This window comes from Salmo trutta, chromosome 12, assembly GCF_901001165.1.
Source record: "Salmo trutta chromosome 12, fSalTru1.1, whole genome shotgun sequence".
In the NCBI taxonomy this organism is placed as follows: Eukaryota; Metazoa; Chordata; class Actinopteri; order Salmoniformes; family Salmonidae; genus Salmo; species Salmo trutta.
In genome coordinates, this window is record NC_042968.1 from 16,098,677 (window position 1) to 16,112,105 (window position 13,429).

Consider the following 13,429-nt stretch of genomic DNA (forward strand, 5'->3'; position numbering starts at 1 on the left):
TTGTACATCTCACATTCGTCATACACAACTTTATAATTTTGAATATACTAAGGCTAATAATAATACGTGTAATACCTTGATTACACATTTTTGTCTGATGAAGGGTCAAATGCTTTGATGAAAATAACAAACTGGATAGGCAATAGTGTTGTATGAACTAGATGCCATTGTTGAACTGGACGTTTGCAATACATTTAAAACAAAGAGAGTTGGTTTTACATTTACACTGCTAACCATGTGTAGGTGACCAATACAATTTGATTTGATATGATTTTGATTTGATGGGCTCTGCTGAACTCAGCTGTGTGACAAATAATCCTGTATCCAAATAATTAACCATTCTGCACCTAAATGAATAACACAATCTCGCATCTGAATCCTGTCTTACTCCTGATGCTTCGCACCCCCCTGACAAGACCTTAGAGTCCAATACCTTACAAATTGTTATTTTCGTTTTCAATATCATATTTAATTGTTAAATCCTAACAACAACAAGGAACATTTTTATTTCAAATTCTGTTTTGATAAAAGTCTAAATCCGTTCAGTTTTTTTGTTTCATCTAATAATCATGTAAAATATGTTGGTAGTTTGAGGGTTAAAATAATTTGATAACGGCACAGAAAAGTTGGAAAGTAGGCTCTGCGGCCCAATAACTGACCAAATGTGCAACAAGGGGTGTGGAGTATCTTGAAATTGCTGTAGAAAAGGTATAGTAATTTGGTTAGATTTGCTACATCTACGTTGCAGTTGTTACATTTTGCTTCAGCAAGGACCGTGATAGCAAATGAATGATACATTATTACCGTCATGTATATTCCATTACTTCCGCCTTGGTCAGCGTGATTGTGGACCACGTGACTAAACACGGACATAACATCGTTTCAACAAAGCAAATCGTGAGTCTGCAGTACAATTTTGCATTGAGTTTCATGTGTCATTCCTGGATTTAATACGTTTTAGTTGCTGCCATACAAACGTTATTTTTGAAAAACGTAATCTTAACGGTCTTTACTTGCTAAAAATGTTAATGGCATTATAGCAGTGATAGCTAGCCTGCTAGCTTAGTGGCTACTGGCTAACGGTAACGTTAGCTGTGCATATCAGAAGATTAGACATCTAACGTTACTTTTCCAAACTTTAGCGAGTTTTAGATTCGTGAATGTGGGGCTGTTACCAATGTAGATTATCGTTGTAACTTGTTCCTGTCTAGCAACAGCTCATGATGTCGGAGTGGCACCTGTCATTGAAGCTGGTGGATCAGCCCAAATCCACCTTCCACTTCCCTGAGACGATGCCTGGAGACGTGTCTCCCGGCGGGTACCGAGTCTCTACTCTGAAACAGCTCGTTGCAGCACAGCTTCCTGATTCCCTACCGGACCCCGAACTCATAGGTTTGCATTGCATAGGTGAACAACTCACATGTCAACTAACGTAGCTAACTAATGTGCTGTATTTATGATTTGTGTCTACATTTTTATTTTTATTTAATATGGCAGAGCTGGTACACTGTGGTCGCAAGTTGAAGGATGACCTGACTTTAGACTCCTGTGGGATCCAGCCTGGCTCCACCCTGCACATCCTCAAAAGGACCTGGCCTGAACCAGAGATCAATCCAGGTGGGTTTTGGCAGACTAACTCGAACCCTCTTAGAAGCGCCATGTCACTAGACGTTTCTTTTTATAAGGTTACTTCTACAAAGAACCATAGTAATTTATCTCTCCTGTCTTTCTCTCTTTGTCTGTAGAGCCAGTGAACAGGACGACTGCAGCCAGGGAGTTTCGTGTGCTGCAGGCAGCCCTCCACTCCAACTCCACCTACAGAGACTCGGTAATAACTTTGTTATGGTTTTGAGAATGAAAATGTAGAAGGATGTCTTTATCAGAAATCCTATTATATCAGTTACAGTGGGGTCCAAAATGATTGACAACCTTGATAAAGATTAGCAAAAATGAATGTATAAAATACACTGAACAAAAATATAAACACAACATGTAAAGTGTTGGTCCCGTGTTTCGTGAGCTTAAATAAAAGATCCCAGAAATGTTCCATATGCACAAAAAGCTTATTCCTCAAATTTTGTGCACACATTTGTTTACATCCCTGTTAGTGAGCATTTCTCCTTTGCCAAGATAATCTGTCCTCTTGGCAGGTGTGGCATATTAAGAAGATGATTAAACAGCATGATCATAACACAGGTGCACCTGTGGACAATAAAAGCCCACTCTAAAATGTGCAGTTTTGTCACACAACACAATCCCACAGATATCTCAAGTTTTGAGGGAGCATGCAATTGGAATACTGAATTTGAATGTTGATTTCTCTACCATCAACCGCCTCAATGTCTTTTTAGAGAATTTGGCAGTATGTCCAACTGGCCTCACAACCGCAGACCATGTGTATGGCGTTATGTGGGCAGGCAGTTTGTCTACATTGTGAACAGAGTGCCCCATGGTGGCGTTGGGTTATGCTATGGGCAGGCATTCACTACAGACAACAAACACAATTGCATTTTATCGATGGCAATTTGAATGCACAGAGATACGTGATGAGATCCTGAGGCCCATTGTTGTGCCAATTATCTGCTGCCATCACCTCATGTTTCAGCATGATAATGCACAGCCCCATGTCGTAAGGATCTGTACAAAATTCCTGAAAGCTGAAAATGGCCCAGTTCTTCCATGGCCTGCATACTCACCAGACATGTCACCCATTGAGCATGTTTGGGATACTCTCGATCGACGTGTACGACAGTGTGTTCCAGTTCCCGCCAATATCCAGCAACTTCGCACAATCATTGAAGAGCAGTGGGACAACATTCCACAGGCCACAATCAACAGCCTGATCAACTCTGTGTTACGCTGCATGAGGCAAATTGTGGTCACACCAGATACTGACTCGTTTTCTGAGCCAAGCCCCTACCTTTTTTTAAGGTATCTGTGACCGACAAAAACATATCTGTATTTCCAGTCATATGAAATCCATAGATTAGAGCCTAATGAGTTTATTTCAATTGACTGATTTCCTTATATGAACTGTAACTCAGTAAAATCTTTTAAATTGTTGCATGTTGGGTTTATATTTTTGTTCAGTATAAATAATTAAAATACTGAGCTATATTTTATGCTCAAAAGAATGGGAAAGTTATATTATTTTATACTAATACAATTGGTCAAAGAAAGATACTTTGTTTAATTAGTAGTACTTTTTTTTCTCAAAAATGTAGTGGTCAAAATTATTGACACCCCTAAAAATTATTAGAAATGAAGTAGTCAAAAGTGTAGTATTTGGTCCGATATTCCTAGCTCACAATGACTACATCAAGCGTGTGACTCTACAAACGGGTTGGAAGCATTTGCAGTTTGTTTTGGTTGTGTTTCAGATTATTTTGTGCCCAATTGAAATGAATGGTAAATAATGTATTGTGTCATTGTGGAGTCACTTTTTAATTGTAAATAAGAATAGAATATGTTTCTACACACTTCTACATTCATGTGGATTATACCAGGATTACGGATAATCCTGAATGAATTGTGAATAATTATGTGTGACAAAGTTACATAGGGTCAAAGATCCTACCTCCAAAACATGCTAACCTCTCACCATTACCAATAACAGGGGAGGTTATCATGTCTTGGGGGTAAGATCTTTGACTCTCTGTAAATCTCACTCATCATTATTCATGACTGTTACTTGTTAAATAAAAATATTTATCTGGGCAATTGTATTAGTATAAAACAATATCATTTCCCAATTTTTATTTAGCATACACTAGCTCAGTATTTTAATGATTTATTTTATACAGTCATTATTGCTCTTCTTTATCAAGGGTGTCAATCATTTCGAACCCCACTGTATATAACTTAATTTGCTTCCCCAGGTGTTTAAGATGCTGACTAATAAGGAGTCTCTAGATCAGATCATTGTGGCCACGCCAGGGCTGAGATCTGACCCGGTAGCACTAGGCAAGTACTGATTAGCCCTGCCCGTTATGACATAACATCATCCTAACCATGTCACCAAGGAGGTTATGTCTTACAATGCTATTCTTCTGAATCTTTCAGGAGTGCTCCAAGACAAAGATCTATTTGTGCAATTCACAGACCCTAACATGCTGGATGTGTAAGTGTTTTTGTTCCATATACTGTAGAATGACATTGTCATACCATGTTGTGAATGAGCAACTATACTGTGGATTTGTGACATTAGGGATAATACAAAGGTTTTAAATGTTTTGCCTTGTAGGTTGATCAGTTCTCACCCAGCCTTGGTCAATGCCATCATCCTAGTCCTCCACTCAGTGGCTGGCAGCATGCCTGCTCAGTCCAGCGCCGGCTCCTCCCGCAACGTCTCCTCCAGCTCCTACAGTGACATGCCAGGTGAGTATCACACTGGTGGACACTACAGGGTCGTGTTCAATAGGTTAGACCATAGAAAAATGGTTTGCAACGGAAAACAAAAATCTCTGTTCTTATTGGACAAGGTTCAGGTAGCACCTCCCTGTTTCATTCTTTTTCAAACGTTTAGTCCCTACTGAACACGACCCAGTGATGGCCACATTGGTCTGTCACTCACCATCACTAAGACTGGAACATGTATGACGTTTGCGTTGTCTTGTCTGCAGGAGGGTTTATGTTTGAGGGCATGTCTGATGACGATGAAGATTTCCAATCGGTGAGTCAATCTGGCTGGATTGAGATTTAAAATGTAAATATAGATGTAGTATAGCTAACACCTTTGCTCTGTGTGTAACTAGGGCAATCAGGCAGGCCCATCCAACCGAACCGGGGGCCCAGCAGGAATGCGGCCTGTGTCCCTTGGCCATAGTGGAGCTACAGGCCCTCGACCCATAACACAGAGTGAGCTGGCCACTGCCCTGGCCCTGGCCAGTACTCCTGAGAGCAGTGCTGTTACTCCCATAGCAGGGGCTCAGGTAAAGAATGGCCCATCATCCTCCCTCAACACACAAACACACTCCTCTACCAGTGACACAGAGCAGACACTTGCCCTTCTAACTGCGTGCCCTTTGTTCTGTGTTGCAGCAGGACACCTCATCTGGAGTGCCTCCCACGCCAGCAGGGACTCCTGTCAGCAATGACCTTTTCAGCCAGGCACTGCAGCAGGCTCTGCAGGCCTCCAGCATGTCCTCTCTCCAGGTCAGTCTCTTCTCCTTTCCTCATCTCCTCTACTCTCTCATTCTCTCCTTTCCCTCTCCTCCTTTCCTCTCACTCTCTCCTCTCACTGTGCTACATGAGCCACGAGGACAGACCAGATCCACAGGTCTCGACCTTTAAAGGACAACACTGTGGATAGAAGCTGTGCTCTTAATCATACTGCCTGGAGCAATGGCACTCGCTGCGTTTCTATTTGGTCTTTCTCTAGCTGGAGTAATGACGGCCTAAGCTTCAATGTCTCTGACTTTGTATTTTGGTCTGTTTGCCAGTAGTTTTAAGGCTAGCTTTGTTTTACTGTCTTATAGGGGCGTTGGCAGTCCCAGCTGCAGCAGCTGAGAGACATGGGGATCCAGGATGAGGAACTGATGTTACGGGCGCTGCAGGCTACAGACGGGGACATCCAGTCAGCTCTGGAGCTCATCTTCGCTGGAGGGCCAGGACTCTGAGCCAAGCCAGGGCCCTGAGAGAGGAGAGTGCACAGGCCAAAGCTGATGGCTCTGGTCGTTCTGCCATTGGGCTGTGATATGGACACTTACATGGACACAATGCTTCAGACATGAAGACCTCATTACTACTCCTCTACCCTTTCATACACAGCCTAAATGGAACAACCTTTAAATGAGTCAGTCAGATTCAGTGGTAGATAAGGTACATGTTTATCTTTATTACAAGTCAAAAACAAAAATAATAAATGTTTTGCCAGCCATTTAAAGGAGGTTTGGTGCTAGCCCCTGAAGGCTTTAAACTCATCGCTGTGTTAATATATACATAATCAAAGAGGGCTGTGTTCTACCAGAAATCTTCATTTTGTTTCAGACGCTAACATTGACTCAGATCTGCTGTAAAATATGCATTGGAAGAAAGCAGTGTTGAGACTACCCCTTGAGTCTAATTGTAATTCATACAGTTGTACACTAGGTGGCAATGTATAACCACTTACCATAGTTCCTTTGCAATTCCATTCAATAGAGAAATAAGGAGTAGAAATTTGACAAATATGGCTAGCTAATGTTTGAAAGGATTCTGAAACTGGTTCAGTTGGGCTGCCAGATCAATAAACACATACATAATGTAATGGTTGTTTGAGAGTAAATGTAAATACCAGTATTAGACTATTTTGTGGTTTGATAAAAATATAAGCTCATCCAACATGTATGAGATTTATTACATTTTTACTCTTTTAACAGCTGACATTATGCAAACATTGTACTGTAGAAGGATAACCTTGTATCCATTCTAAGTACCATCCATTCAGATGTTATTGTGTCTGAGCTGAACACGGTCGCTACAACCAAATGGCTTTTCTCAATATTCAAATAGGCTTGCTCTTTACAACCAGACCCATTTTGTGTGCTGCTTTGTCTCATTGTCTCCCATCGGGGTGCTGTGGAAGAAGAGGACAAATTGTGTGCCCCCCTCACCCTACCGTTCTCAATCTTCAGTAATTGCCCTGCTTAGTTTTAGAACTGTGTCTTGTTGAATGTGGCTGCTCAATCAGTGAATGGCCCTTTCATGAGCGCAGCACCCAAACAGTGCTTTGTGTATTTCTGTCCCCATTACCATTTTATATGCAGGCCGTGTACACCTGCAGGCAATTTCCCTCTGAATATCTCCTACAGAGTTTCAAAGTGAGGTCTCTCACTGGACTCTTTAGAACTTCAAATTATGTTGTCTTCAATTGGTTAATACAACATTTGATTGCCTTTCAAGCTAATTGAAATAATGATGCACCATAGCAATTGACTTACTGTAGGCTAATTAGACAATATATTGGTCTTCTTTGTTTGTTAGAACACTTTAAAAGCATTACAGCAATGGTAGAGGTATTGTGATTATTAAACAGAAACTGTTTATTCTGCTGGTCGTTGCCATGTCAGACCTATCCTCTTAACTGCAGCATCACATCCTCAAACCTCCAACAATATACTGTCACAACATCCAGGGAAGTTGCCATGGAGACTCATTTATCTGATTCACATGGGGATATGTAATCACATTGCACATCTTCACATATTGCTGTCATTGCGCTACATTTAGGTTCCGCATGTTCTTTCTCTTCATTTTCTCCACTCGGAGGACAATGTAAAGACGATGAAACGCTTTCCTCGTCTGCCCCCTGACATCAAAATGGAGGTGAAAGAAGGTGCTGTATAGTGACCTCTCTCTCCCTTCTGTCCATGCAAACAGGCTTGTGTGGGACCTAGGGGCGATGAGGGTGCAAATAGGGTGTTATTTGTGGATGAAGACAATGTCTTGGCTGGGTAGGAAACGGCACTTAATCGGGTGAGTCACTAACGTTTGACTAAAACAGTAGAGGGACAGAATAAATGCAGTCATTCCTCCCATCCTTTCTCTCCCCATTACCCCTGTCCCCCAGAGTCTTAGGTCATTATAGCTCCTCTTCTCTCATGTATTCTGCTGCTCTGTGAATGCCCGACTATATGCAGACTTCAGACACAGCGACTCCACCCAGGTTCATAGCTGGTTCACATGGCCCTTTCATGAGTACAGCAGCTCCAAGCTCTGCACCACTCTGCTCCATCTCTCTTTCATCTAAATCACTGTTACGACAACATAGTTGGTTGGAAGAAGCTGTAATTCAAAAAGGAGGACAATAAATGACATAGAGACTGGTGGCTGGGTGTTTCTGAGTATAGTGGCTTTGCTCTGCAGCAGACAGAACAATCCACATTGACCAACACAACATTGACCTGTAGATTCAGGGGATGGATTAGGACAGTCCTACTTCATTATACTGTATGACTACACAGTGGAAAACTCTGCAGCCATAATAGACCATTTAAAGCAGAGTAAAAGCTAAGTTAATCTAACTGCCAGAGACAGCAGAATAATAACAGGTTTCACTTCGGGTCACCTCCTCACATGTGTCAGAAGGGAATTGGAGGAGAGTTGCTTTATTGTCTCCCCATTTTGTTTTTGTCTTTTTAAATGATGCAGTTCATGTGTTATTAGCATCAAGTCTGTTTACCTGAGATTGCTTTCTGCCAGGCATGACTGGGCTGAATATTAAATTAGTTGGTGATGGACAAGGGCCATTTTTTCTATCCGTCTGTGGAATGGATGCATTCATTGCTGCTTTCAAGCCATGTCTTTCAGGCCTGTGGGTGCTCTTTTGTCCACCAAAGGACACTTTGATGCATTTCCTCTCAGGTGGTTTAACCCTTGGTGGCTGTCTAATCCCTGGGAGAGGGTGATATCGCAGCAGTGGGAGAAAGGTTAGAAATGATACATCTCTCCAGAGCAGCTGAATGGACCGCCATGAAGATGCTGTGTGGTAGAGAACGATAAGAGTGTCTGAATAAGATTTATACCTTAATCTAAACAAAACGGCAATACCCTAAATCACCTTGGGTGGATTCTCAGGAGAGTATGTTAACACACTCCTGTTCAGGTATCAACTAACTAGTTCATTGCAGGTTTATGTCAACCTTGTGTGGAAAATATTTCTCCACATTTTCACAAAAGAGGTGGAAGTGGATCACACATTCCCTGCCTTCTCCTTATTGCTTTTGGTTGTCCGTGGTAACATCCATCTGTCTGTCCTCTGTCTCTTCATACAAGCTGTATGTAATAGAAAACACTGCAGACTTTATAGGCCAGCTTGGCTCCATTGTGAGGCTCTGAAAGGATGTTTACACATTGATCTAGCCCCACCTAACAATAGGAGGCAATAGGAGAAGAGCTGGGGAGAGGAGCACGCTAACTAACACTGCTTCCTTTTCAGGTGCAGAAAGAGCATCAAAGCCACGTGGTCAGAATCCCCAGGCTGTCTGGTCTGCTTGTTAAAAGCCACGCTGTGCGCTTGTGTTTAAATGAAGTATTCTCTAGCACCATCAAAGCCCAGGGTGTGTTCTCTGTAATCTGAACCGCTGTTCTCTGTCTCTCAGAGCTCTCCTGTAGTTGTTTATTAATTCATCAATTAAGTATGCTCTAGAAAGACACTAGAGACCGACTCAGACCATGTTTGGCTTATACAGCAATTAATACATTTCCTCTGTACAGATCTTGGGTTAGTTAATTAAATCACTATAATATCATGGCCGGCCGGTGTGCAGTGAGAACTGGGTTGGGATTGTGTGTGGAGCAGATGGCCATTCATTACTAGGTTGACGTCAGTGCCTTTATCCTACCCCGTCTTTGAATCAACCAACAGAGAGTAGCTCTATGGCACTTACCATTGAATAGACCCTTACCATGGTAACTGGTAATCACAACGGTATGGAATATTTACCAAACATCTTTTGGATTATCATTTTTTTTGTAACATGTTTGTTGTTGCATCAAGAAAGAGCCAACAGACAGAGGGTTTGGACTCATAAACTCTACTTTATTTAGGTTGAAACTTGATGCCTCTATGTCCCCATACAATACATTCAGTATATACATTTGGCGATGAGGGACTGTACAGATATGTTATAGTAGTGCATACATACATGGGAAGAAAATGTACACAAAAGCACTAAAACCACTTGACCTCAGAGTGGCTAGAGAGACACAGAGTAAGTCAATGGCTGATGGCAATGCGCACACACACACACACACACACACAACACTTCTCTGAGGGCGAGAAGGACTATTTCAGGTTCCCACAGAGACATTACAAAGTGAAGAGTGAGTCTGCTGATTGAGACAAAGCCCCTTCTTTGCCTTCCAGAGTCCCCTCCCTTCCTCCCTCCTTCTAGCCAGGCGAGGGGTCTTCCTCTGGGCAGTGTGGACAACGTACGTGGGACCTTGCCTACAGTAACATGCCTTTGTCAGCAGCACTGAATAAAGATCCTCCTCTTCTTTATGTTTCATCTCTACCACACAGGGACATTCTTAAGACATATAGTGCATTCGGAAAGTATTTAGACCCCTTAACTTTTCCCACATTTTGTTAACGTTACAGCCTTATTCTAAACTGGATTACACCCCCCCCCCCCCCAATCAATCTACACACCATACCCCATAACGACAAAGCAAAAACAAGTTTAGACATTTTTGCAAATGTCTGTATAAATATATATATATATATATATATATATAAAACATATCACATTTACATAAATATTCAGACCCTTTACTCAGCACATTGTAGAAGCACCTTTGGCAGCAATTACAGCCTCGTGTCTTCTTGGGTATGATGCTACAAGCTTGGCACACCGGTATTTGGGGAGTTTCTCCCATTTTTCTCTGCAGATCCTCTCAAGCCCTGTCGGGTTGGATGGGGAGCGTCACTGCACAGCTATTTTCAGGTCTCTCCAGAGATGTTCGAGGACATTCAGAGACTTGTCCCGAAGCCACTCCTGCGTTGTCTTGGCCGTGTGCTTAGGGTCATTGTCATGTTTGAAGGTGAACCTTCACCCAGTCTGAGGTCCTGAGCAGTCTAGAGCAGGTTTTCATCAAGGATCTCTCCCTACTTTGCTCCGTTCATATTTCCCTCGATACTGACTAGTCTCTCAGTCCATGCCGCTGAAAAACATCCCCACAGCGTGATACTGTCACCACCATGCTTCACCATAGAGATGGTGCCAGGTTTCCTCCAGACGTGACGCTTGGCATTCAGGCCAAAGAGTTAAATCTTGGTTTTATCAGACCAGAGAATCTTGCTTCTCGTGGTCTGAGTGTCTTAGGTGCCTTTTGGCAAACTCCAAGTGGGCTGTCATATGCCTTTTACTGAGGAGTGGCTTCCGCCTGGCCACTCTGCCACAAAGCCCTGATTGGTGGAGTACTGCATAGATAGTTGTCCTTCCGGAAGGCTCTCCCATCTACACAGAGGAACTCTGGAGCTCTGTCAAAGTGACCATCAGGTTCTTGGTCACCTCCCTGACCAAGGCCCTTCTACCCCGATTGCTCAGTTTGGCCAGCTCTGTGAGTCTTGGTGGTCCCAAACTTGTTCCATTTAAGAATGGTGGAGGCCACTCTGTTCTTGGGGACCTTCAATGCTGCATACATTGTTTGGTACCCTTCCCTAGATCTGTGCCTTGACACAATCCCTTCTTCGGAGCTCTACCGACAATTCCTTAGACCTCATGGCTTGGTTTTTTCTCTGACATGCACTGTCAACTGTGGGACCTTACATAGACAGGTGTGTGCCTTTCAAAATCATGTCCAATCAACTGAATTTACCACAGGTGGACTCCAAGTTGTAGAAACATCTCAAGGATGATCAATGGAAACAGGATGCACCTGAGCTCAATTTTGAGTCTCATAGCAAAAGGGTCTGAATACTTATGTGAATGAGGTATAATAATTCTTTTTTTTAATAAATTTGCTAAAATAAAAAAACGTTTTGCTTTGTCATTATGGGGTATTGTGTGTGGATTGACGTGTAAAAAAATATTTAATACATTTTAAAATAAGGCTGAAACAAACTGTTTAAAAAGGGAAGGAGTCTGAATACTTTCAGAATGCACCGTACATATGTACACACACACACACACACACACACACACACACACACACACACACACACACACACACACACACACACACACACACACACACACACACACACACACACACACACACACACATATACAGTACCAGTCAAACGTTTGGACAAACCTACTCATTCAAGGGTTTTTCTTTATTTTGACTATTTTCTACATTGTAGAATAATAGTGAAAAACATCAAAACTATGAAATAAAACATTTGGAATCATGTACTAACCAAAAAAGTTAATATATTTGAGATTCTTCAAAGTAGCCACCCTTTGCCTTTGACAGCTGTGCACACTCTTGGCATTCTCTCAACCAGCTTCATGAGGTAGTCACCTGGAATGTATTTCAATTAACAGGTGTGCCCTGTTAAAATTGTATTTGTGGAATGTATTTCCTTCTTAATGCATTTGAGCCAATCAGTTTTGTTGTGACAAGATAGAGGTGGTATACAGAAGATAGGCTTTTACCAAATAAGGTTAAGTCCATATTATGGCAAGAACAGCTCAAATAAGCAAAGAGAAATGAAAGTCCATCATTACTTTAAGACATGAAGGTCAAAAACTTTGTAAGTTTCTTCAAGTGCAGTCTCAAAAACCATCAAGCGCTATGATGAAACAGGCTCTCATGAGGACTGCCACAGGAAAGGAGGGCCCAGAGTTAACTCTAATTAAGTTATCCTCTGCAGCAGAGGTAACTGCACTTCAGATTGTAGACCAAATAAATGCTTCACAGAGTTCAAGTAAAAGACACATCTCAACATCAACTGTTCAGAGGAGACTGTGTGAATCAGGCCTTCATGGTCGAATTGCTGCAAAGAAACCACTACTAAAGGACACCAATAAGAAGAAGAGGCTTGCTTGGGCAAAGAAACACAAGCAATGGATATTAGACCGGTGGAAATCTGTCCTTTGGTCTGATGAGTCCAAATTTGAGATTTTTGGTTCCATCCGCCGTGTCTTTGTGAGACGCAGAGTAGGTGAACGGATGATATCTGCATGCGTGGTTCCCACTGTGAAGCATGGAGGATGTGTTTTGGTGTGGGGATGCTTTGCTGGTGACCCTGTCAGTGATTTATTTAGAATTCAAGGCACACAACCAGCATGTCTACCACAGCATTCTGCAGCGATACGCCATTCCATCTGGTTTGTGCTTAGTGGGACGATCATTTGTTTTTCAACAGAACAATGACCCAAAATGACCCATCTCCAGGCTGTGTAAGGGTTATTTGACCAAGGAGAGTGATGGAGTGCCGAAACACCCGACCTCAACCCAATTAAGATGGTTGGGATGAGTTTGACAGCAGAGTGAAGGAAAAGCAGCCAACAAATGCTCAGCATATGTGGGAACTCCTTCAAGGCTGTTGGAAAAGCATTCCTCATGAAGCTGGTTGAGAGAATGCCAAGAGTGTGCAAAGCTATCATCAAGGCAAAGGGTGGCTACTTTGAAGAATCAAAAATTCATTTTGATTTGTTTAACACTTTTTTGGTTCCTACATGATTCCATATGTGTTATTTCATAGTTTTGATATCTTCATTATTATTCTACAATAAAGAAAAACCCTTGAATGAGTAGGTGTGTCCAAACATTTGACTGGTACTATATATATGCATTTTACCAGTAGACCTATGGTCTCATGAGTCTTCTAAAGTACCCCCTGTGGATAGGCCAAGTACCCCTAGGGGTCCTAGTACCCATGGTTGGGAACCACTGGCATACAGTATATGACTCTTCATGACAGGTTTAGGAGCTTGTCTGTCAGTGTCATGATTAGACTATCCCACACCTTCATGACGTAACTCTGATGTTGCCAGAG

General features: G+C 42.2%; 1 protein-coding gene across 3 annotated transcripts; it reads left to right on the forward strand.

The window, feature by feature from the left end:
• Positions 1-652: 652 nt before the first annotated feature.
• Positions 653-6,323, forward strand: LOC115203012 (ubiquitin-like protein 7). Of its 3 annotated transcripts, none has more exons than XM_029767262.1 (11): positions 653-897; positions 1,212-1,392; positions 1,498-1,617; positions 1,746-1,828; positions 3,879-3,963; positions 4,063-4,120; positions 4,244-4,377; positions 4,623-4,672; positions 4,755-4,931; positions 5,041-5,154; positions 5,478-6,323. In XM_029767262.1, exons 1-11 carry the CDS (start codon positions 790-792, stop codon positions 5,616-5,618), a joined length of 1,251 nt encoding a protein of 416 aa, XP_029623122.1. In that variant the 5' UTR covers positions 653-789; the 3' UTR covers positions 5,619-6,323. The 3 variants fall into 3 exon arrangements, with proteins under 3 accessions (XP_029623122.1, XP_029623123.1, XP_029623124.1); XM_029767263.1 differs by having other exon boundaries at positions 5,044-5,154; XM_029767264.1 differs by having other exon boundaries at positions 680-897; positions 1,218-1,392.
• The last annotated feature ends 7,106 nt before the right edge of the window (positions 6,324-13,429 follow it).